At 36.1% G+C, this 26,356-nt stretch overlaps 1 protein-coding gene and 1 pseudogene across 1 annotated transcript; one reads left to right on the forward strand and one right to left on the reverse strand.

Moving 5' to 3' along the window:
• Positions 1 to 26,356, reverse strand: part of LOC149234127 (uncharacterized) — a 42,835-nt pseudogene that overhangs the window by 8,586 nt on the left and 7,893 nt on the right.
• On the forward strand, positions 10,618 to 20,034 carry LOC149234128 (putative disease resistance protein RGA4). Its single transcript, XM_089460978.1, has 2 exons — positions 10,618 to 11,775; positions 18,225 to 20,034. Exons 1-2 carry the CDS (start codon positions 10,662 to 10,664, stop codon positions 19,730 to 19,732), a joined length of 2,622 nt encoding a protein of 873 aa, XP_089317104.1. The 5' UTR covers positions 10,618 to 10,661; the 3' UTR covers positions 19,733 to 20,034.

The following is a 26,356-nucleotide window of genomic DNA, read 5'->3' on the forward strand; positions in this document are numbered from 1 at the left end:
TTACATTATGGATGTATTTTGTAACATTTGTGTGATCATGTATTTGTTTTTAATTAATAGGATGTTTTTTTTCATTTTTACAATTACTATCTCTTTTAGACTTACATTGATGTCCTATCCTTATTACAGTCGTGACTGCCCAATATTTTATGGTAGGAAGAATGCTCAGAAAGACCTAACTGAAGCAGAGGTACAACTAGAGCGCTGGCAGTTTTGAGCTGTGTAGCTTGTAATTTTTTGTATTATCGAATATTTTTGTTTTCCTAAATTTTATCTGGTGTATGTTTCTCTGATTAATGGACCAGGGAATTTATTTGGTCCCTGAATCAACATGAGCATGGTTTATTTAATGTATAGTAATTGTCAAGTCCTTGTTATTTAATGTTAACCAATTCGATATAGCTTTTCTCCTTGCAAATTAGATGGAGAAAAAGTCAAAATGGATACATACTTCCCAAGGCACACCCTATAAATGCAATGTGCATGCATATCCCAAATTTTAGGAGAGCACACACTATAAAACATAGATCTGCAGGCTTACATATGTATATCCAGACATGCATATAGTTGAATGGATGGATGGATGGATAGGTAGATAGAGATGGATACACAGATAGATTGGCAGGAGCAAATCCAAGCCAGAGAAGGATGCAAAAGGATAGGCACTACGCACAAAGAAGCCATCATATTTCTCCCTCTTTCAACAATTTATGCTAATTTGAAAACTTTACTGGTCATTGCATGATTACACCCGTCAAATGAATAATCTGATGATGATTTGACAATCATACCACAAAATTAATGGGTATATATTAGAAAAGCCCTTGGAACATTTCTCCCCATCCTCAAAGCAAATTCAGAGTCCCGTATGTCATCTTCATGATACTAATTAGAACGCTTAGATGACCAGCCTTAGCAATCACGATTCACAATGATCATGAATAGAACTGAACCAACCATCTATTGATTTGCATATCGATATTTTTCTGGCTGGTATATTGGATATAAAGTTCCTTGTGATGCTCTGCTCAACAAAAGTCATGCTACCATTCATATCTTTGGGCATTTTCTAAAGAAGTGTGCTACTTGAAGCATACATTTTCTGACTTTCAACTTCTTGTGCACAAGAACATGGCCTTACCTATAGTGCCATTTTAACTTTTACAAAGCTGTCTATTCACATTTATTAGCAGGATTTTGGTTAACACCTTTAGGAGAAATCAAACTTGTTGCATTTTTTACATAATGGCGTGCATAAATCAACTAGGGTTGTGTGAAATTATAATTATATTAACCTTAAGGTGAAAGAATTTTGTGGACCAAGAAAGGTTAGACTAATTGTTTTCAGTACAGATGATAAAGTTTGCGTGATGGTCATATAGCCTTTAGGGTGTACTTTAGTCACGCACATTTATAAAGTACGTGGTACCACAATGGTACTTTGCTGCTATGTCCCAGTACCCTTTTGGAAGGAAAGACAGTAAGGATGAAAGGAGGGTCATCGACAAGCAGCAACGGGAACCACCAGAAAGCTCTTGAATACGTAAACTCCATTCCGGAACCGTTCCGTGAGAAGAGTGAAGATATAAATACTAGCCAAGAAAACCAGCCCTTAAGGCATTGCGTTGCAGAACGAGGAGATCTTCTCCTACAATGGGGCCAAAACAAGAGGCCTCGTGGTTATAGAGCAGAATACAGAAGCGTGGTTGAAGAATCTTCTATTCAGGCTAAGAAAATTATTCGGATCGATAGACATAATGGAAGGCATGACCAACAGACATTCAAAATGATTTTATTTATTTATTTTTAAATAATTTTTTATATTGTCTCTAGAGAGACAATAGTTTGAATTATGGACATTTATTTTTTTTAAGTTGAATTATGGACATTTATTTTTTTTTTAATTATTATTTTTATTGTCTCTAGAGAGACAATAGTTTGAAGTATGGACATTTATTTTTTTTTAAATAATTTTTTATATTGTCTCTAGAGAGACAATAGTTTGAATTACGAACATTTATTTTTTTTTAAATAATTTTTTATATTGTCTCTAGAGAGACAATAGTTTGAATTATGGACATTTATTTTTTTTTTAAATAATTTTTTATATTGTCTCTAGAGAGACAATAGTTTGAATTATGGACATTTATTTATTTTTTAAATAATTTTTTATATTGTCTCTAGAGAGACAATAGTTTGAATTATGGAATTGTCTCTAAAAAGACAAAAATGTAATTGTCTCTAAAGAGACACAAATGACATTGTCTCTAGAGAGACAAATCAAATTGTCTTTCAAGAGACAATAATAATATGTGTTCTATATTGTCTTTACAGAGAAAAACTTTTGAGACATTATATTTTGAGACACCCACTTAGAGACAATATTTAAGACAATACACAAGTTTCATTTTGTCTTAAGTTAAGACAATTGACTCAAATATTGTCTTAAATATTGTCTTAAAACCCCCCTACATGTAGTAGTGCATGTTGCTTGATAAAATTTCGTCATGAACCCATCTGGTCTTGGAGCTTTGTTCTTGGCCATTCCTTTGGCAACATCCTTTATTTCCTTCAAAGTCACAGCATGCATTAGGGCCATGTTTTGATCCTGGGAAATTAGCCAAGGGGTGTGTCGAGTGATTCTCGAAATAGCTTTCGACCGATCCTGGGGAGGTTCTAAAAGGAAGTTGTGAAAATGATTGATCACCAGATTTTCCATCTCATCATGTTGAACCAATCTGTTCCCTAAGCCATCCTTAAGAGAGAAGATTCGGTTATGTTTTCGGTGTTGGATCATTGCTTTGTGGAATAAACTTGTGTTTCTCTCTCCTTCTCTAAGCCATTGTATTCTAGACTTCTGTTTCCACATAATTTCTTCTTATTTCCTTCTCTCTTCCAGCTTCACCAAGCGACCTCCAGCCTCTACTAGGCTTTATGATCTGTGTTCTAAAATTATTTTTGTTGAACTTCTTGCATTCTATCTTAGAGTTGTTTTTTATCTTTTTGGATGTTACCAAACTCTTCCTAGTTCCATCGCTTAATCTGGGACCTAAAATCTTTAAGATTGAGCTAGAATGTATGCATGTGATTACGGCCCTACCCAGTGCTTCCTTTCCACCAACTTTCAACTTTCTGCATAAATAACAAATCTCTTAACCAAAAGGATTCAAAGTGGAAATGTTAGTTTTTGGGACCCATTTTTAGATAAATCTCCAACCTGATCGGCCAATGGTCTAATCCCATGCCCAGAAGAATGGATTCTTCTAAAAAAATATATTTTCTTATTACTTGTTCAGAAACAAGAAATCGGTCAAGGCACGATATTCCCTAATGAGGTCCCCCACATATTTTATTCTAGGTGAATGCTCCATTGATTGTAGGCATATCCATGAGTTGCAGTTCCGCTATTGTGTCTTAGAATGCTTCCATGTCTGCATCCATATGACCAAGCCCTCCCTTTTTTTCATCTAGCAGCGTGATTACATTGAAATATCCACCAAGAATCCAAAGTTCTTCCTCATATAACCCTTTGAGTTTTCCTAAGTTCTGAAGGAAAACCCCTTTTTATCTTGGAATGTGAGGCCCATAAACCCAAGTTAGTAGAGCCAAATCTCTGGTCCCAATGTGGCATAATTTATCTCATATAATCCTAGGAAGGATGACCCAATCTTAAAATATCACCTTTGTCGGATTCCATAGGATAGCTAACCCGCCAGCACTACCATTGGAATCTTGGGCCATCACTTCGTATTGAAGTTGCAGACTCCTTACAATCTCTTTCAGCCTATGTTATGAGATTTTAGTTTCCTAAATAATCATGATACTCGGGCCATATTTTCTAATCTGATCTTTCAAATATCGTTGCTCGCCTCTACTATTGAGGCCTCTTATATTCCATGATGTAATGATCATTGAGAAGGTTTATTAAGATGGTGGAAAATCCTCGACAATGGCACCACCCTTCCCGAATCAACCAACAAGTCACCCACCATCTGTATGAATTCTTGCAAGTTCTTTCGTCCTCTTTTCTTGCTTCATTTCCCTAATGTAGTTGATTACATTCCCTGTCCTTGCTGAGATGCCAAATGTTTTGGCTGATCTATTGCTATAGGTCCTTGCTTGGCTTGGAATCGCTAGAAGGTTTCTCAATATAGTTTTTTTTTTATCTTGAGGGATGAATCGTTCATCCAAATGCCTTCATTCATTTATCAATCTTCTCATAACTTGTTCCTCTGTGCTTAGTTCTTCTTTCGAGCCATCAATTTCAATATTAGCTTGTTCCGCCTGTGTTACCTGGGCTTCTTTATCCTGGGGTTTCTCTTCAGCTTTTCGATTAGATTTTTTTCCACCCTTGGGTTGAGTCTTAGGGTTTTCCTGTCTAGTTGGGCCACTAGATTCATTGATACTCTCATCCTCCTCTGCTAGGGTTTCAAAGCAATTATTTTGGTTCCACCCTTCTTCTGTTGCGGGTGCGTAGAAGCTAAGGGGGCTTTCAGATTCCTTTTCTTTTTTTCAACTTCATGAAAACCTTATGTGTCCTCCCGATGTTTTGTTGGATCTTTGGCTTTTGGAAAATCTGTAGCCTCTACTTGATCTAGAGGGAATTCCTTGTATAGTTCCTATAGTCATGGCATTGCCCGCACCGAAAAGGGATGTGTTCATTATCTAGTGGTTGTTACCATACCTCATCTTGATACTCCAACTCTATGAATTCTGGGAGAGGCTCGGTAATGTTCATATACACACATATTCATGCGTAGGAGGTATACCTTCCTCTCCTTGTTGAATCTGCCACTTTGACAAAACTCCCAATAGAATTTCCTATACCTTCCAATATCTTCGGATCCCAAAAATCCACCGAAAGTCCGAATAATCGGACCCATACTAGAGCGGCAATGAATTTGTCTTAATCTAGATTATAACCTTCCTCCCAATGTTGCATGAAGAGTCCCACATTTTAATAGAAATAAGGTTTGTTCTCGAAGATCCTTTCCTTATCTTCGAGATTGGTGAAGATCACTATGAAGAACCCTGGAGCACCCAACTTTAGATCTATATACCCTTTTGGTTGCCATTTTAGTTATATCCATTTTACGATATCTCATTTTGATGGTTAGATACCAATGAACTTACAGATCAGGGCTTGATCTTTCATGAACTTCCAATACATCTCCAGTTTATTGTTAGTAATTACAAATCCGGGTTTCTTGACCGCTCTTGGCACACATTGTCCCTGAATTATGGTTTTCCACTAAGCCCCCAACACTAGGGTTACTTTGGCTACCCCGCCTGATCCATTAGCTGTCGCAGTCGCTCCTTGTGAGCTTGGTTCCCCTACTGCAATGCTTCTATAGGAAGGGATCTCTCCCCTCCCCACGTATGTGCCCATCCCCGCCGTCAGAATCTCTAGAGAAGGCGACCGTTCTGCAATGTACGTAGATTACTAAAAAGGAGATTCAGAGTCTGTACGTTGAAATCGTAGCAAAGTAATCCCTCATTCCTAGCTTAAACTAACTATATATATATATATATATATATATATATATATATATATATATAAAGTTAGTTTAAGCTAGGAATGAGGAAACCCTTTACTAAGGTTTCCTCCAGCAAACTCTGAATCATTTTTTTCAGTATATATATATATATATATATATATATATATATTATTTAAATTTATTCTTAAACTAAATTATTTATTTATTTATTTCCATTGTCCATGTTATTTTACTTTTTCTTTTTTATTACATTTATTTATGTATTTATTTTTATTTAGTTGCCATATCTCACTCATTTTTATTTTATTTTTATTGTTATATTTATTTATTTATTTATTTTTAATTTTATTTATTTATTCTGTATAACCTAACGGTCAATTTTGATTACAATATTTTATTTTCCTTAGGGCTAATTCTAGAACTAGATGCATCTTTGCTATTTATACTTGATGATAGATTGATTTTTCACTTTTGTCCTAAGGATGAACCACATTAAATGGTTCGAAACATCTACCAACAACTAATGATGTGATTTATCAGAAAGACATTTCCTAATAAATACACCCAACTAAATGCATCTTTGCTATTTATACTTGATGATAAATTGATTTTTCACTTTTGTCCTAAGGATGAACCACATTAAATGATTCGAAACATCTACCAACAACTAATGATGTGATCTATCTAAAAGGCATTTCCTAATAAATACACCCATTACCTTCTATTCTTTCTGAAATAGATATATCATCCTTGAACTATTGTAAAAAAAAAAAATTATATGGTTTGGTTCATTTTAATAAAATTAATTATTGATGTCAATATTTATATCGAACAGAGCTTTAATGGTAAATACAATATCTAATTTGGTTGATTTTATTTTAATTAATTTATTGATTTTAATATTTATATTTATAAATAAATATTTTGATTTTATTAAATTTTAAAAGTTAATTAATTATTTTGATTTATTATATTATTTTCATAATTTTACATTTTAAATTTTTGTTTATAGAATTAAGTATATTTATTTTAATTTTTAACCAATTTTTGATGATGAATTACATTTAGTGGTTTGGAACACGTTGATAGCAAAAATTTGATATTGATATGTGATTCACTGGAAATATCTCTCAAAAAAATACTTTCATTATATTCATAAGTGTGTGAATAAGTTTCCACTTTTGATTTTATTAATTTTTAAAATTAAATTAATTATTTTGATTTGTTATATTATTTTTTTCAACGATGAAATATATTTAAAAAAAAAAAGACTTAATATTTTTAGAAAAATATATATTTAAAAAATATTTTTATTATGCTAATAGTGTGTCTCTTCTGCAATAAGGTTTTTAGAATTTAATTAATTATCAATAATAAATAAATGGATGGTACGAATTTAATCTTTATTGAAAATTTTAGTAGTCGCAGGCATAGAGAGTTGATATTTATCTCAAAGATGGTTATGCACTTTTTGTTTTTCAACTTCATTAAAAAATTGTTATAAAATTAAATTATATATATAGAGAGAGATGATTTATAGGTTTTTGGGCAATTGGTATTGATAAACCATGGTATTGTAACACATCTTATTTAAGTATCAAAAATCTTGATAGTTAAAAATATTGTTACATGATTTTTTTTTTTCAAATATATATATATTAGTGTGCTTAACTCATATTAAATATTTTTATGCCAATAAAAAGTAGCACATTTACCAATTCCGTTAGCGCATTTACCAATTCCGTTATATATATGTACACCATGATATTTAATGTTCTATTTTATTTAGGAGGATGAGGTAGTAACTACAAACATCTTTTATAATATTTATTTAATTATTTTTATCATAAAACTTATGAAAATGTGTTTTATTTTTTATTTTCAATAGTAAAGTTAATGAAGTATGTTAATAGAATAGCTAGCAGTTGAGTGTTTACAAACAATAAATTGATTTAATGATATGAAGCAATTGTATGTTCAAGATACCTAGTGGAAGTAAAAGTTCAGTACTAATAGTTTTCCAGTTATTTGGAAAGTTGTGGATTTAGGGAATGATCTCTCATTAGTTGTTGAAGAGATGAGAGTGATTTTCTAGTGAGGTTACGCAACTTGGTGTGACTTGTAACTGACTTTCAAAAATAGGTGATATGGGATTTTAGGAGTGGAACTTGGGTATTCAACTTAGGGATGACATATTTATGAGGATTAGAAGAAAATTTGATAGAGTTCAATCTATGAGATTTCAAAATGATTAGAGCTACTAGTGAATACTTTATCAAAGATCGCAATTCAAGACAACTACTCATTAAGAGAGGGTAGTGGAGATATTAACTCCTATTTGTCTTTTGCTTATTGTGTGATATTCCTCAAGGATGTTGGAGATATTAACTCATGTTTATCTTGTGCTTGTTGTGTGATATTCCTTGTCATAAAATGCATTAGGTATTATAATCTCGAAGTGAGTTCTTTAGTTAAAAGGTTGTTAATTAACTCTTAGTTTTAAATGTAGTTGAGATATTCTTTCAACTAATGAGATTGCATGATTCAAATAGTCAATCTATCTTATCTTTAACTCTTTACTTGATATTATGATTATAATGAAATACATAGAATAAGATTGGAGTGGTAAGTACATGGATCAAAATGTTTTATTATTTATCTAAATTTTTTATATAAAATTTATGATTTTTATTTTTTTAATTAATAATAATACAAACATCATCTTTATCTTTAAGTTTAAAGTTAATGATAATTTTTTTATGCATAGTTTAATTAAAGATGAAATAGCTCTTTTCTAGGCACCTTTTTTGGATGGATTTACTTGAAAATCCAGTAGAGGTTTTTTAGGAATCATATGTTTAAGTTGTTTAAGAAATAATTATCTTGCTTGAAATTGTATTGTCCAATTTTGACAAAGAAAACGTTTGTCTATTAAATAAACGAGACTTTTTATTTTTATATTAAATTATTTTCTCTTTATTATTAATTTATTTATCATTCAATATTTTTTATCTTAATTTATTTATTACACCATATTTTTTAAATCTTAGCTTTCATTATAATAATGTTTTTAATATTAAACTTAATTATAATAATGTTTCTCACCATCAATATCTTGAAATGCATCATTTTTAAATCAATTAAATTTAGAAAACATATTTAGGAGGATAGACATGTGTATTTTGGAATAAGATTTGCAGAATTTTAATTTAATTATCAACCAATCTAGTTCCATCTTAACTCCAGACCTTCTAAGCCTCCAAAGTGATTAAATCTCCTAAGATGCAAACTTCTTGTAAAGTGAAAAGAGATTTGATCCCTCTTAAAAGATAGGTTTAATTCCTCTTTTAAATAAGGTATATTCTAGATGAATACCATGGGTTCTCATACCATGGGCCAATACCATAAAATTATTTTTGTTTTAAAGATTTTTTATTATTATTTTTACCAAATAAATTTTTTTCAAGTTATTAATTTTATTTTATTTAATTTTAATTTTAATTTTTATATAATTTGACCAAGTGAAAATGTTTAGAAGACATGACATTACAACATCTCTTCCATACTAGCTAGAGAGTGATCTCTTCCATGATGGATGGTAGGGACTTGCACAAAATATTCTAGAATGTTCATACTAGTATACACAGATCAAATATTGAAATTTATCTCCAAGGTAATTATGTTCCTTTTGTCCTTTTAATTAAATGACTTAATTAAAAAATATCACTTGAATAAGTGTTATATAGTTTTTTGGACACATGGGATTAACAAATCTTGGTATTGTAACAAAGTCTATTTGCAGATTTAGAATCTTCATGGTAAGTTAGGAGTAAATATTCATGGTTAAGAATTTTGTTATATATATATATATATATTCTTTTAATAATATAATTGTTTTTATTTTTACTATTTTTAAATTTTATTTTCATATTTATTATAGATTGATAGATATTTATTATAATTGAAAATTATTGACTTACTTTATTAATTGATATCATTATAGTAGTTTCTAAATTTTAAAAATATTTACGAAATTAAACCAGGACAAGAATCCAAAATTAAAACGAAAACCATGATAAACATGTTTATTTATTTAAAAATCTCCCTAATTATATATATATATATATCTAAAACTTGTACATTGATTTTTTAAATCATAATAATAATTTTTTTTAATATTTTTTTAATTTTATTTTGATATTTTATTATAATTTGATAGATATTTATTATGATGGATGACTATCGGCCTGTATTATTAATTAATATCACTGCAATAGTTTCAATATCTTTTGAATTTTAAAAATAGAGTTGTGTTTAGTGTGATTTTTTGGAAGCCTGCACAATAAAAGTGTTTTCAAGGTTTTTCATGGCGCTGAATCTATATATACAGTCAAAAAAATTAGTTCAAATAAACACAAATCAAAATTTTTCTACAGATTCCAGACATCAAACACTCTAAAAAAATCACACTATAAACAACTCCTTTAAAAATATTTTAAAAACTAAGCCATGGCAATAACCCAAAATTAGAAATGAAAGACTCTGGTAAACATGTCCAGATGTAAAATTAAAAGGTAGTAACATAATAAATAAGTCTCTCGCACAAGTATTGGTGAACTGAAAACGACGCATGAACTACCAGTCCACCACAGTGGTTGCGCGACCAACCATAATAAATAATTCTGTCGCACAATTAGGCGTGACGCATGAACGACCACAGTGGTTGCCACCACCCATAATGAATAGGAGTTATGAGCTATCTACCCATAATAAATAGGAGTTATGAGTTATCTACCGTAGAGGAATGGGTTGGATGGCTGGTTAGAATATGGGTAAAAAAATTTCTAAGATTTGTTTGAATCCATCAAAAACTTCTAAAACACCTTAAAAATTTTGAACACCCAAATTTCCATAAGTTTTAGAGCAATTCCTTCGGCTAGTTGGAATACGGCTAATAAATAATTCTCTCGCACAGTTATGGGTGAACTGAAAACGACGCATGAACAACCACCTCACAATGGTTGCGCGACCACCCTCAAGGGCTTGAAGTGAAACAGGTGGTAAACATTATTTAAGCTTATGATGGCGTAGCTCAGGCACACAGAGAGGCTCCTTAATAGTTACATATGTTCTGGGCTGAATAAGAAAAAGAAAATAAGGAACATGGCAGAAGCTATTGTAAGCACGCTTAGTGAGAAACTGTCTTCCTTGCTCGCTGACAAAATATTTCAAGAGCTGTCTCTGGTTATCAATTTCAGAGAGGATGTAGAGTTCATTTGTGATCAGCTCGATTCCTTTAAAACTGTGTTGAATGACATGAGAGAGATGACGAAAACCAGTTCGACCACCAACTGGTTGAACAAAGTTCAGGATTTTTTGTACCGTGCCATGGATATCGTGGAGGAATGCGAGCCTCATAAGTTTAGAAATCCGTTCTTCCGTTGGCTAATGGGCCGGAGGATTAGGGCATTAAAGAAGAGTATCAGCGACATACACACGGGTGCTAAATGTCTGAAATATTTGAAGACCGTGGTTTATGTGAATGCTAATTTTCAAGCATTAAATGCAAATTTAGAATTTAGGAGCAAAAAATCGAGTCCTCTTCTCACAGAATCTACGATTGTGGGCATCAAAGAGAAGGTTGATATGATCACTGGGTGGATATTGGAAAAGCGCTTTTCAGTGATTGCAGTTGTGGGCATCGGAGGGATAGGTAAGACTCTGGTCTTACAAAAAGTTTTGGACGACCAAAGTGTTCGACAGCCTTTTGACCATGTGGTTTGGTTAGCAGTGTCGCAGCGATATATTGTCAAAGACCTTTTGGTTGAAATGTGTAGGCAAATTGAAGTTCCAAAAGGAGAGGATCCGTCAGGCCTAACAGTGGAGAATCTGAGAGGCAAAATTCATGAACGTTTAGTAAATAAAAGTTGTCTGCTTGTTTTAGACGACGTGTGGGATAGAGATGCTTTGGAACACATTGGCTTGCAATTGCAGAGCGGTAATAACAAGATTGTGGTTAGCACACGTGATAAAAGAGTTGGAAACGCTGATCACACATTTGAAATGACATATTTGACTTTCAAACAGAGCCTGCAATTGTTCTACGTTCATGCTAACCGTCAAAATGACCCTCTTTCAGAACAAATGGAACGCGTCTCCGAGCGTATTGTAGAAAAGTGTGCCGGACTGCCCTTAGCCATCAAAACAATAGCAGCTTCTCTGGCAAGAGTAGAAAGAATCCCTAATATATGGGAATCCACCTTGCAACGTCTGAATTGTTAAATGTGTAATTTCAACGCAGCCGAAAACCACCAAACAAAACCATCTACCTTGTTCGCACCGCCTTTTGGCAAAGGCTGTTTTTCCTTGGAGCCCTCCGAACACATTCAGCATGAGACACGCGTCCAGTGTACGAACCCCCCAAAACCATTTTCCCCGGACAGTAAAGTTCGTTTGTTTTACCCGAGGTTGGTGTGCGAACCTCGTTGGATCAGCCAAGTGATCTGGGCATGAAATCTTCACCGTCGATCTCCGGAAAGTGCACAGGCCCACGTCAAATCAATTTTTACGTGGAGTAAAAGGTTTATGGTTTGACCGCCGTGTAGGAAAAGTCATGGCTTTTAATGCTGTTCGTAATTGTTTGGTGGAGGCCTGTTTTAAATGGTTATGGGCATACGTCCCATTTGTTTTTTTTATATATGCATTTACGTAAGTTTAGGTGTAGGCCATTTAATATGGTTATGGGCCTCGTTAGTTTTTTTTTATTATGTTTTTTATACATGGCTATGTGTGTTGATTTTTTTTTGGCATGTATGACACACGGGAAGAAAAATGTGTGTGTGTTCGCAGCAGCGAAATAGAACAGAGAGTTGTATGCACAATCATAAGGAACAGATTGTAATGCTTTTGTCAGGTATTGTAAAACAAAAGTGTAAGAAAACCATGTGTGGTTTTTGCACAAGCAGTGCATAAAGAAAATGGTGGTGCGTGTTCCTTTTGTAACTCTGTAAGTTTTGTTTTTACAGCAGTATGTAAAAGTGTTTTACACCAGTAAATGTGAATGGAGGTTTTACAGCAGTAAAAGTTATTGGGAATTTTACAGCAGTGTAAATTCTTATATGAAGACAGAGTGAATTTTTTTTTGTTTTAATGAATAGAAATCTTTTATGGTGAAATACTCTGTTCCTCAGTAAAAAAAAATTAAGCTGTCTGTGCACAAGAAGATCCTGTGGAGGTAAAACAGAGCATTGCCTCTGTGTGTTTGAATTTATTTGGTTTTTGGTATTTTTTCCCATGTAAAAATACCCAACAGTGGTATCAGAGCAAGGCTTAGGCTCTTTAAAGAAGTTAAAGAAGCTGAAGGGAGAAGGTTGTTGCTGCAGCAAAACCTCTCAGGTAGACAGAAGACTCAGACAGCGAAGGATTCAGGTATTCCCCAAAAGCATTTCTCTTGTTATTGCTGAAGACAGTCAGTTTTTTAAAAAAAAATCACAGTCAAGGATTTAAAACCATAGTTCAAGATGCAAGGAATGGCAAGCACAAGCATGGGTATGTTCAACACCCAGCTCCCACACTTTAATGGGAAGAACTATGACTACTGGTCTATAACCATGAGAGCTTTGTTCATCGCTCAAGATATATGGGAACTAGTAGAATATGGGTTTGAGGAACCAGCAGATGAAACTGAGTTCAATGCATTAACTCAGGGAGAGAAGGATCAGCTGAAGCTCAATAGGAAGAAGGATGCAAAGGCCATTGTATTGTTGTATCAAGCAGTGGACCAGAGTATATTCCCAAGGATAGCAGCAGCTACAACATCACATGAAGCATGGCAAACTCTCAAGATAGCCTATCAAGGCATGGAGAGAGTGAAGACAGCAAAATTGCAAATGCTGAGAAAGGATTTTGAAAACTTGAACATGAAGGAGTCAGACAACATTGAATCATTCTTCACTCATGTGATTGGTGTAATCACACAAATGAGAACTCATGGAGAAACAATTGAAGATAGAAGAATAGTGGAGAAAATATTGAGGGTCTTACCCTCAAGGTTCGATGCCATAGTCACCACCATTGAAGAGACAAAGGATCTCTCAAAATATTCAGTTGATGAGCTACATGCATCACTGATAACTCATGAGCAGAGGTTGAGTAGGAATGAAAACTCATCTCTTGAGCAAGCTTTCAAGACCCAGTTGTCCTTTGGAAAAGGAAGAGGTCAAGGAAGAGGAAACCGAAGAGGAAGAGGCAGAAGCCAGAACAGAGGTGGAAGGAACAACCCATCAAATGCACAAGGAAGAGGCAGCAATCAAAATCAGAACCAAGGTCAAGGCAGCAACCAACAAAGAGATCAGTATCAGGCTCAAGGACAAAGGTATGATAAATCTAATGTTCAATGCTATTATTGCAAAAAGTATGGACATTATGCTAGTGATTGTAGAAAGAAACAGCATGATATGAATAGCAGACAAAATGCAAATGTTACAAGAGAAAACAGCAGTCAAAATAATGTCCTGTTAGCTTGTAACATGGCTGAAACACATAGTGAGGACATATGGTTTTTAGACTCAGGTTGCAGCAACCATATGACAGGGAATATAGCCCTCTTTTCAGCCTTAAATCAGAATTTGAAATCAGAGGTCACACTAGGAACTGATAGTAAAGTGTCTGTTATGGGAAAAGGGGAGGTAAAAATACTTACAAAGCAAGGAGAGAGGAAAACCATAGCAGATGTCTACTATGTCCCCGGAATGAGATGTAACCTATTGAGTGTTGGACAGCTTATCCAAAAGGGTTACAATGTTTACTTTGTAAATGATGTGTGCACCATCATGGACATACCACCCAGCAAAAGATGCATTGCTGAAGTGAAGATGACAAGGAACAGAATGTTCCCTCTTAGAATAAGAGCAGACTTGAAGAACAAGAAGGAAATGGCAGCAGTCACCCAAGAGGCCTTCCAAAGTGTGCCAAAGGATGAGAACTGGTTATGGCACTTGAGATTCGGGCATCTAAATTTTGGAGGTCTAAACTTATTGAGCAGAAAAGGAATGGTAAGAGGATTACCATTGATAGAGAAACCGGACAGCCTATGTGAAGGCTGCATATTGGGCAAACAACATAGAGAAAGTTTTCCATCAGGGAAAAGTATAAGGGCAAAGGCACCCTTAGAGATTATCCACTCAGATTTGTGTGGACCAATGCAAGCTCCATCATTAGCTGGCAGCCTATATTTCTTGACATTCATTGATGATTTTACAAGAAAGACTTGGATATATTTCCTCAAGAACAAAAGTGAAGTTTTTGAGAAATTCCAAAACTTCAAAGCACTTGTGGAGAACCAAAGCGGGCTGCACATAAAAGTTTTGAGAACTGATAGAGGAGGTGAGTATATCTCCAATGAATTCCTAAAGTTTTGTAGGGAAAATGGAATTCATAAACAATTCACAACTCGGTACACCCCACAGCAAAATGGAGTTGCTGAAAGGAAGAACAGAACCATCATGGAGATGGCAAGGAGCATGTTGAAGGCAAAGCATTTGCCAAATGAGTATTGGGCTGAAGCTGTACATTGTGCAGTTTATATTTTGAACAGGTGTCCTACAAAAGCAGTCATGAACAAAGTGCCAGAAGAGGCATGGAGTGGGAGAAAGCAAGGAGTCACCCACATGAGAGTTTTTGGGTGTGTGGCCTATGCACACATTCCAGATAAACTAAGGAGGAAGTTGGACAGCAAAGGGGAGAAATGTATCTTCATTGGATACAGTGATGAATCCAAAGCCTACAGGCTGTACATTCCATCTACCAAGAAGTTCTTTGTAAGCAGGGATGTTCAATTCATTGAAGAGGAAGCTTGGGATGGAAGCATAGAGAAAACAGTGAACATTAAAAGCTGTTTGCCTCATGATGAAGATGAAGAGGAAGTGGCTGAAATGAATCCCCAAACAGCGGCACCAACACAAGGACAGCAAGGGACACCATTGAGGATCAATGAGAGTGCTTCTCCAAGCACACCACAAGGAGGAAATTCAAGTGCATCTTCAAGCACTTGCACACCAAGTGAAAGAGATAAGAAGTTTAGAAATCTAAGTGACATTTATGATGAAGGAATGAATTCCTTATTTGCCTTGTATTGTCATGTTGATGATCCTATTCATTTTGAAGAAGCTATTAAAGATAGGAAATGGATAGAAGCTATGGATGAAGAGATGAATGCCATAGAGAGAAACAAAACATGGGATTTGGTTGAGCTACCGAAAGGCAAAGAAGTCATTGGTGTGAAATGGGTCTACAAGACCAAGAGCAATGCTGAAGGCAAGATTGAAAGGCATAAAGCAAGGCTGGTTGTCAAAGGCTACAAGCAGCAGTATGGGAGAGATTATGAGGAGACTTTCGCCCCGGTTGCAAGAATGGAAACCGTGAGAGCAGTGCTGTCCATAGCAGCTCAAAACAAATGGAAAGTCTACCAAATGGATGTGAAATCAGCATTCCTAAATGGAGTGTTAATGGAAGAGGTCTATGTGGAACAGCCTCTCGGATATGAGAAGAAAGGAGAAGAGCACAAAGTGTGCAAATTGAAGAAAGCTCTTTATGGGCTGAAGCAAGCGCCAAGAGCATGGTACAGCAGGATAGATTCATATCTATTGGAGAATGAATTTGACAAATGTGAAGGAGAACCCACAGTCTACATCAAGGAAAAGGATGGTAAAATTTTAATTGTTGTCTTGTATGTAGATGATGTTATTTTCACTGGAAATGATATTTATCTTATTGAGAATTTTAAATCAGTCATGAAGAATGAATTTGAAATGACTGACATGGGTTTGTTGAGATACTTCTTAGGCATAGAAGTAGATCAAAATGAAAAAGGAATTTTTATATGTCAAGCAAGATATGTAAATCAAGTTTTGGGCAGATTTAAGATGGAAGAATGCAAGGCAACAATCACTCCCACAGTGATGGGATTAAAACTCAGCAGAGAGGACAGCAGCAAGGATTTTGATCCTAGCTTGTATAAAAGCATTGTGGGCAGCCTTATGTATTTAACAGCAACTAGGCCTGATTTAATGTATGCTGTTAGTTTGATTTCCAGGTTCATGGAGAGGCCAAAGGAGGCACATTGGCAGGCAGCAAAGAGAATTTTGAGGTATGTGAAAGGTACCAAAATGTTTGGAATTTTATATCATGCCTCAGAACATTCAGATTTGGTTGGGTACACAGATAGCGATTGGGCTGGAAGCGTAGATGATCGGAAGAGCACTTCCGGTTATGTTTTCAATATGGGTTCAGGAGCCATCTCATGGGCTTCTAAGAAGCAGTCCATTGTAGCATTATCTACAGCAGAGGCAGAGTATGTGGCAGCGACAGCAGCAGCATGTCAGGCAGTATGGATGAGAAGGATGTTGAGAAGCTTAGGCCAAGAGCAGGCAAAAGCGACAGTGGTCTTTTGTGACAATAGCTCAGCTATTGCCTTGTCAAAGAATTCAGTGTTTCATAAGAGAACGAAACACATCGACACAAGGTTTCACTACATCAGAGAGTTAGTGAACAATGGAGAAATTGTCCTAGAACATTGCAGGACCCAGGAACAGGTTGCAGACATCTTGACAAAGCCACTGGTTCAGAAGAGTTTCGAATTTTTGAGAAAGTGCTTGGGAATGACTGAACGCGCGGCTGTTGAAATTAAAGGGGAGTGTTAAATGTGTAATTTCAACGCAGCCGAAAACCACCAAACAAAACCATCTACCTTGTTCGCACCGCCTTTTGGCAAAGGCTGTTTTTCCTTGGAGCCCTCCGAACACATTCAGCATGAGACACGCGTCCAGTGTACGAACCCCCCAAAACCATTTTCCCCGGACAGTAAAGTTCGTTTGTTTTACCCGAGGTTGGTGTGCGAACCTCGTTGGATCAGCCAAGTGATCTGGGCATGAAATCTTCACCGTCGATCTCCGGAAAGTGCACAGGCCCACGTCAAATCAATTTTTACGTGGAGTAAAAGGTTTATGGTTTGACCGCCGTGTAGGAAAAGTCATGGCTTTTAATGCTGTTCGTAATTGTTTGGTGGAGGCCTGTTTTAAATGGTTATGGGCATACGTCCCATTTGTTTTTTTTATATATGCATTTACGTAAGTTTAGGTGTAGGCCATTTAATATGGTTATGGGCCTCGTTAGTTTTTTTTTTTTTATTATGTTTTTTATACATGGCTATGTGCGTTGATTTTTTTTGGTATGTATGACACACGGGAAGAAAATGTGTGTGTGTTCGCAGCAGCGAAATAGAACAGAGAGTTGTATGCACAATCATAAGGAACAGATTGTAATGCTTTTGTCAGGTATTGTAAAACAAAAGTGTAAGAAAACCATGTGTGGTTTTTGCACAAGCAGTGCATAAAGAAAATGGTGGTGCGTGTTCCTTTTGTAACTCTGTAAGTTTTGTTTTTACAGCAGTATGTAAAAGTGTTTTACACCAGTAAATGTGAATGGAGGTTTTACAGCAGTAAAAGTTATTGGGAATTTTATAGCAGTGTAAATTCTTATATGAAGACAGAGTGAATTTTTTTTGTTTTAATGAATAGAAATCTTTTATGGTGAAATACTCTGTTCCTCAGTAAAAAAAAATTAAGCTGTCTGTGCACAAGAAGATCCTGTTGAGGTAAAACAGAGCATTGCCTCTGTGTGTTTGAATTTATTTGGTTTTTGGTATTTTTTCCCATGTAAAAATACCCAACATGAATCAAGCAGAGGCCTTAGTTGGCACTGTCACGCCCTCTCTGAGGTTAAGTTACGATGCCTTGCCTTATAATCTCAAATCTTGTTTTCTGTCTTGCTCTGTTTTTCCCAGAAATACAGAAATGAGAGCACAATATTTAGTATACTTGTGGATTGCTGAAGGCTTTGTTTCTACCCCAACAGCAGCAGAGGCATACGATCTAGGGCTCTCTTACATCCAGGAACTTGCCGATCGATGCCTGCTGGATGTTTCACAAGTTGGGGGAGATGGGCGGATAAAGTACTGTAAAATCCATGCTTTATTGCATGATTTAGCTCTTTCCGAATCTCGGGCCAGAACAAAATGTTTATTAAGGCCCGGAGAAAATTTGGAAAAATTCCCCGCGAATGAGTGCGTGGGCGTACATAGAATTTCATTGGTTAAAAACAATATAAAAATAATAGAAGATGGCATTCAGTGTCCACAGCTCCGAACTCTATTGCTATGGAATAATATTCCACTGAAATCGATTTCGACAAGTTTTTTTGATAAGCTAACATGTTTGGCTGCGTTAGATTTAAGTCAAACTTCAGTGGAATCATTGCCAAGGTCTATCAGCAAGTTAACGCATTTGAAGCTCCTTAACTTATCCCGGACAAACATCGTGAAGCTGCCAAGTTGCTTGAGTGGTCTCCGGCACCTCCAGTTTCTGGATGTTAGTTGGTGCAGGCGTCTGACAGCGCTGCATTCAGGGATAGGTAAGAACAAATTTATGCTACATCTCAACGTGAAACGCTGCAAAGAGTTGAAATCATTGCCTGCAGGAATAGCGAAGCTAAGCTTTCTACAGACATTGAAAGGTGCTGTATTCAGTATGGAAAAGGCAGCTAATGTGTTACAATTGGTGGATCTGAAAAAATTGATCCTTCTGCAACACCTATCATTTGCAATTGAGGATCCTTCATCGTCACACCCTATTATTGAGGAGGGGACTTTTGAGGGCATGACAAAACTGCGAACTATCTCCTTGAGAAGCATTATTGCCTGCCGCCTCGATCTTCCCAATGATATGGCTCAGCGCCTTGAGCACGTTCGTCTACATAACTGTTCGGTGCCCAAATGGATCTTTCACCTTCAGAACCTCATGGTGCTGGTTTTAGATGGCGATATTCCCGGTGCAGATTATGAAGGCCTAGAAAAAATCAGTAATTTGAGAGAACTACGCTTGTCAGGGAACAGAGAGTGTGTAGAGTTTCCAAAGGAGTTTGGAGCATCTACGGCATTTCCGAATCTGAAAAAGCTCATGATAGAAGATTTTAACAGTTTGAGACAGTTTCCAGTTTTGCAGAATAATGCAATGCCAAAGCTACAGTATTTGCGAATCAAAAATTGCAACCAGGCCATAGATATCCAAGGATTCCTTAAGCTGAAGACTCTTAAAGAAGTAGAGGTGGATAAAGAGGAACCCGGCCTTTGGCAAAGTTTGGAAGATCGCCATGTTAACATCAGAGTAATCAACTCGTGAGGAGGAGGAGGAGGTCGGAGAGAAGGCGATCACTGAAAAAATGGAAAAGAACAAGTTAGACAGGCGTCGGCAGCCAACCATATCGGGAATTGTCCGCGCAGAATCGTGTCGTCAGCGCTGAGAGTTATGTCCCCGGAGGAGGATTGACTTTCAACATGGTACGCAGTGTTGGTTTTTTATATATGTTTTTTAATTTGCCAGATCTTTCATTTTATATATCAGTATAGATCCATGTAAATCTTAATCACGGATCGAGGTTCTTTACTCTGTAATGTAAGTTTCTTTACTATGTTAAAAAGAGAATTGCTCAAAGAGAATCGTTTTAGAGTGCGTGAGTGATATTATTATTTCATATTAAAATATTTTAAAGAAATTTTATTATTATTATATAAATAAATGAATTATATTATTATTTTTTATTAGAAAGTAGTGTTTTTTATTTCGTTTTTTTAATTTTTAATTATATTTTATTTTTGTATATACATATATGAAGTTGATATGAATATAAATTTATTAGGATAGATATTTAAATAGTTTATTTAAATCATGTATTGGAATAGTTTTGAAAAGTGTAAAGTTTAAACATATATTTTTTTTCGTTTTTATTAAATTTGTTGGTCATGTGGTAAAATTCATGAAAACATTATATTATGAGGAGCATAATAGAAAAACACCCCTGGCTTCATTCTTACTAGACTTTTTGGCCATGTGGTAACGGCAAAAATACATTGGCGCCAATTGTTCAAAACTCGTAGACCCAACCCTGATTGCACAAAAACAGAAAAATCATCCAAGGATCATTATACGACCCATAAACATCTTTACTCATCAGGATTACTTGGAGCCACATCATCTTGCCCAGGGCCACGTGGTCGTTGGAAAGCTTTATGAACATGACCCTCCATGCATGCTAATCGCCCTTCGAAGTTGCCCAACCTCTCCTACACCCTCTTCTGTCTTCATTAGAGGGAGACTAACCTATGTATCATCTGTCATTGGTTGTGTTGCAAGTTATTCATGAAAGCAATGAGCTCATTACGATCATCATGTCTGTCTCAGACCAGTTTCTCCACCACCACTACTACCTAATGAAGTTGTGCCTCAAGAGCATTAAACGGCAGCGAGAGTCGGCCCAACCTAGTGAAGCCACTTGCGGTTGATCAAGCGCTTCCCCCTCGTCCTATTATTTTACATGGTGTCCACCACCTTGCCCATACAGACCATCTAAACGATGGGCTGACCTCGTTGGCAGTGCATCGGGCCACGACTTAGCACTTGACTTTCCCCCCACTTACAATGCTGCCTAGAGCCCTTCCATCCAAGTGGGAAATCCTACTGAGACCCCCTGTACACCCCAAGCCCCACGCCAATTAGACTCCTCACCCCCCTCACAAGGAGTCTGGTGGGCTTGACTCTGCCAACCATAACCCACTCCCCTCATCAACAACTGAGCACAATCGGGGTCGACCCACAAGAGTGAGGTACCAAAGCCACTCCACCCCCACCAAACTTAATCAACTCTAACCAATAATAACAGGAAGACAACAACCTGAATATATCGTTGCCCCCACTGACTATGTACACCCAGCCCCAAAACACTTCTAATCCCACGCAAGAGACCCCCCAATGAGTAAACCAGAATGCAATAGAGAAACAACAACAAAAAATGTACCTTTGTTGTTACAAGCTGGAGCAAGCGATGCCCTATTCGACTACCAAACACCGTAGAGAGGATACCCCCTCCTTCAACAACTATCACTCTAAGGAGCAAACATCCCCCATCTTCGTCACCAAGTAGCAAAGTCCCAACCCTTCCTGACTGCATGAGAAAAATGTGAGGCCCTTTCAAACACTGTGTCCCTGGATCCCAGATTGTTATCCCTTACGCAACACACAGAGTTGTTGTGTCACCCAAATGTTTCCATACATAATGGACCACCGATATCCTCAGCCAGGGAGTGATGAATGACTCATGCATGAAGCCACCCAATACATATGTCAATGTTCCTCTCTCTACAAACCTATCTTTCATCTCCTAACTCTGCAAAATTGCCTCATGACAAGACTCATTGGAATTAAACAACTCCAATTCTCTAGAGCCTTCCTTGGATGAGCGCCAAGTGAAGCGTCTCCAACAAGATTAATGTGCATTATGTCGCCTGGGTGAGAGTTCGAGGTCATCTCCCAAGCCGCCCATTCTCATTTGGTCACCCCCATCGGGTATAAATTTTAAACATATTACTCATAGCTTCTTCTTTTTTTACTTCTAATTACTTTATCTCTTTTTAAAGTTGATATGAATTTATATTACATCATGTGGACATTGAAATAATTTATTTATGCCCAAGAGTGAGTGAAATATTTTTATCACATTGAGTTGTAATATCCACAACAAATCAAGTGACATAGTGACACTCATATTATTGATGTATTATAATGGTTTTAATTAAAATTAAGTAAACATGCATATATTTTTTTTTAATTATTATAGTTGACATTGCTTTTCTATTTAGAGAATATTTTAGTTTTATTTTAAAAGGGATACATGTTAGCTTCACATAGCCATACTAGGGTGCAGAATGGGCCTCTCAACGCAATAATGTAGTTTGGTTGTGAAGTATTGAAGATAGTCATAACTCTAATATTATCAAAATAATTGTCTTTCAATGAATTCAAAAAGTGGAATAATATTTGTGAAAAGTGGTTGTAATTTAAATGGTACTTTTCACAGTCATATACTTTGCAATCATCACTTCAGGTACTTATTGGTTTAAGAATTTTCTCAAGTTTTTGTTTGTTTTTTTTAATAATAAAGAATAAGTTTAATATAATCTAGTTAGGTATGTAAGTTTGTATTTCTCATAAGGAGACAAGTTAATGACCAAAGACCTAGAGGCATCTAACAAGAGTGAAATCTTGTCTATTTATTGACCACTAGTGGATAATTCCAAGTGATATAGTTTTCCTTAAATAATGACAATTAAGTTGATTAGTTTAATAATTGAGTTATGATAACTAAATGTTTGCATTATAGATTTTTCTACTATATAAAATGTATACTAATAAAATTACTCTAATAAATAGATATTTCCTAATATATAAATTGTTAATAGTTATTTTTGAACATATAAATTGTGTTCGTCAAAACTGTTATTTTAAGTTGTTGGTTAAGCATATATGACACTTTAAGATAAAATTAAAATTTTTACTCAATTTGTGTGTTTTTTGAAAAATATTGAGTATTTTGTGTGTGTGTGTTTTTTAAATATGGAGTACATTTTAGTATAGTATTAAAATTTATACTAAAATTAACAAAACTATTAATATAATAGTTTAAATAAATTGGTTGGACTTAAGAACTATAACGCTTCGAGTCATCACATGCAAAGCGCGTTAATTTATAATGAGTTGCGGAGAAATGTATATAGTGGTGATCCAACTCTAATTAAACTGAGTGATGCTAGATATTTGTACCCATTGAAAACACAACTTCTACATGGAATGGATAATAATTTTCTTAAGAAATTTGTTTGATACTCAACCGAAATGAAAAAGGGTTGGTGTTCCCAAAAGAAAAATTAAGCAAAGAAACAAGGAATACTAAGATATGGATTTAAGGATTTGGAAGAAAGTTGCATGATTTTGATATTGTCAATGATTCACCTTTTTATCACACATATTTGTTGGAAACATTATAAATCACTAGTAAATTGGAGAATTAAACTTTTGATTCCCTAAGTGAATTTTGGTATTTATATTTCATCTTTGTCATCTTTGTCCTTTTCACTCTAGTTAAATTTTCCTGGGTGTTAAAACCAGTACCCGCTGAAAATTCTCAGTATAAAGCAAATGATATAACAAAGGTTCTTAAATTACAGCATCTTGCACCATATCCAACTATGGAATTCATTGATGCGCCATGACTTTTTCCAGCTCTTACCAGTCCAGAACACAAAGTTTCCCCATTCCGATAATTTTTTTCAGGACAGAAAAAGCATAATTGTATTTATATAAGATATATAAAAGAGCCACAGAGTACATTCACTTGAAACATAGCATATATCCCGGGGACTGGATCAGCCCATTAACAAAGAGCCATATGACAAGAATGCCAAAATGGAGCCTATAAAACCCACGGAGAAGGGCTATACACCAGCATCATGATGAAACCATATGAAAAGGCCAAAACAATACAATATCTGGACTGTTATCCGCAGCATGCTTTCAAAGAGAACATAGGATAACCAGAAAGAGTATGAGTAGAAACCTGCGGAGCAGAAAAAACAAGAACCATGGAGACGACATCATATATAAACAAAAAGAGAAAGACGGACATGAAGAAATATGAACCAAAAAAGAACCCCAAGGGGATCCGCTGATCAGCACTTGAGAATTAGAAATCGGGAGGATAGAAGTTCTGTATGGGAAAGATTTTTCCACCAGAGGAGACCTGAAGATGCCAACACCCCGGAGCCACATGGAGGCCCTTTTTCGATAATGCATCTGCCTGTTGATTTTGATTCCTGCTGATGTGATGAACTGAGCCACCTGTTAAAGAGTTCCAAAAATATCTGATCCTGTCTAGCCACCCCACAAGATGCGACCTGGAGATGGAATTTTTCCCAGAGACATAGTCCACCAAAACCTTTGAATCTCCAAAAATAGAAACATCTTGAAGGTTTAAAAAAAGACAGAAATTCAAGAGACCTGCGAGAGCCATCGCCTCAGCCAGATTGTTAGTGCCCTTCCCCCCATTCCAATGAATGGAGAAATGACTGTCTTCTTTTGCTAAAATGTGAAAGCCACAGCCACATAAACCATTCTGCTCGGCACCATCGAAATACGCCCTTGGCAGAGGAGAGAGTTCTTGTGAGAGATCTTTACCAACCTGCTTCTTATGCTTGGGAGAGGATTGCGGGATAACATCATAGAGAGCAATAATGTTGAAATAGATTTCCAAAAAAGGGGGCCTTTTGGCATTGAAAATATAATTATTGCGCCACTTCCAGATGCACCAGATAGTGATGATGAATATTGATCTCCAAGATTTTTTTTGCTTGTTGCACCATAGATAAGCTTCAATTATTGAAACATGAGACATATGCTGAATACCAAAACACTTCTCTAAGAAGATCCATAATTGTTGAGATCCACTGCAGGTTAGAAATAAGTGAAGGCTATCTTCCTCTGCCAATCTGCATATGGGGCAAATACCAGGCCCCTGCCATCCCCTCTTTTTTAAATTCTCCCACGATAGATTCTTATTGTGGAAGGACAACCATGAAAAGAAAACCATTTTGGATGGACAACCCGTTTTCCAGAAAATGCAAGGGAAAAGGGGATTGCTTGTTGACTGTTTAAAATTAATCAAGCTCTGATAAACATGTTTGACCCGAATGGAACTCATCCCTTTCGAGTTTCTCCAAATGAGGCAATCATGCTCCGTCGAGCGGAAGATGCCACAATTTCTTAGACTAGTCCTGATATGGTCCCATTGCAAAGCGATATCCCCGGACATCTCCAAACTTTCCGCTTCACACCAGATAGGGATTGGACCCTGCCACCTTGAAATTAAACCATTCCCAAAGAAATTAGCTTTCCTGTGAAGAAAGGTCAACAATGAATCAGGAACAATGATCTCCTCTGAGCCACTCAGAAATTTATCTTTCCCTATAAGAATCTTATTTCCAAATTGAAAACGCCATATTAAATTCTTCAGGAATAGACTTTCGACTTTGCGGAGGCTTAACCATATTGGCGATCCGTAAGAGGATCCTATCCTTCCTTTCCTGAACCAATAAGATATATTCTTTCCGCCCAGATACTTTTTCTGTACTGTGTTGCTCCAGAGCCCTACCTCATAAATCCCCCTCCACATAGTCTTGCACAAAAGGGCCCTTCCAAAAGTCCTCAAGTCTAATAGACCTCATCCACCCATGCTTTTCGGCAAAGAAATATAGGAAAGTTTCGAGAGATGGAATTTCCTTTTTCCCGCCTGACCTCCCCAGATAAAGTTTGCCGTGAGCTTATTCATAGCTTGGATTATGCTTGCGGGTAGGAAGAACAGATGAGCCCAAAAAACTGCCATTTGATTTAAAACAGATTGTGCTACAATAAATCTCCCCGCCAGAGAAAGGCATCTATACTCCCAGACTGATATCTTCTTATAGTATTTCTCTGGGATCCATTGCCAATCCGCCTTTGAGTATCCATTAGCTTTCAACTGAAACCCCAGGTACCTGATTCCATGACTGATGGGTTGCGTTTCAACACCGAAAAGAGCAGATAACCAGTCCACCTCTTCCCGGTTTATATCATTGTGATATATGATTGACTTCGAGCAATTTATCTGCAATCCTGTCACCTTTTGGAAATTTTTTAATATTTCATAGAAGCACAGCCATGTGAATCTGCATAAAATTCCGAACATTATAACATCATCCACGAACAGATTATGAGAAATTGATATGTTCCTACTAATTTTTAAAGGGAGACACCTATATTCCTTGACCGCCTTGTTGATATGGAGGCTGAGCGAATTCATGGCCAAGATGAATAAAAGCGGGGATAGGGGACAGCCTTGACGAAGCCCTCTTGACGCAAGAAAAAAGGAAGATGGGATCC

This window comes from Pinus tabuliformis, chromosome 8, assembly GCF_031772625.1.
Source record: "Pinus tabuliformis cultivar Carrire ecotype Pingquan chromosome 8, CPIR1, whole genome shotgun sequence".
Taxonomy (NCBI): Eukaryota; Viridiplantae; Streptophyta; class Pinopsida; order Pinales; family Pinaceae; genus Pinus; species Pinus tabuliformis.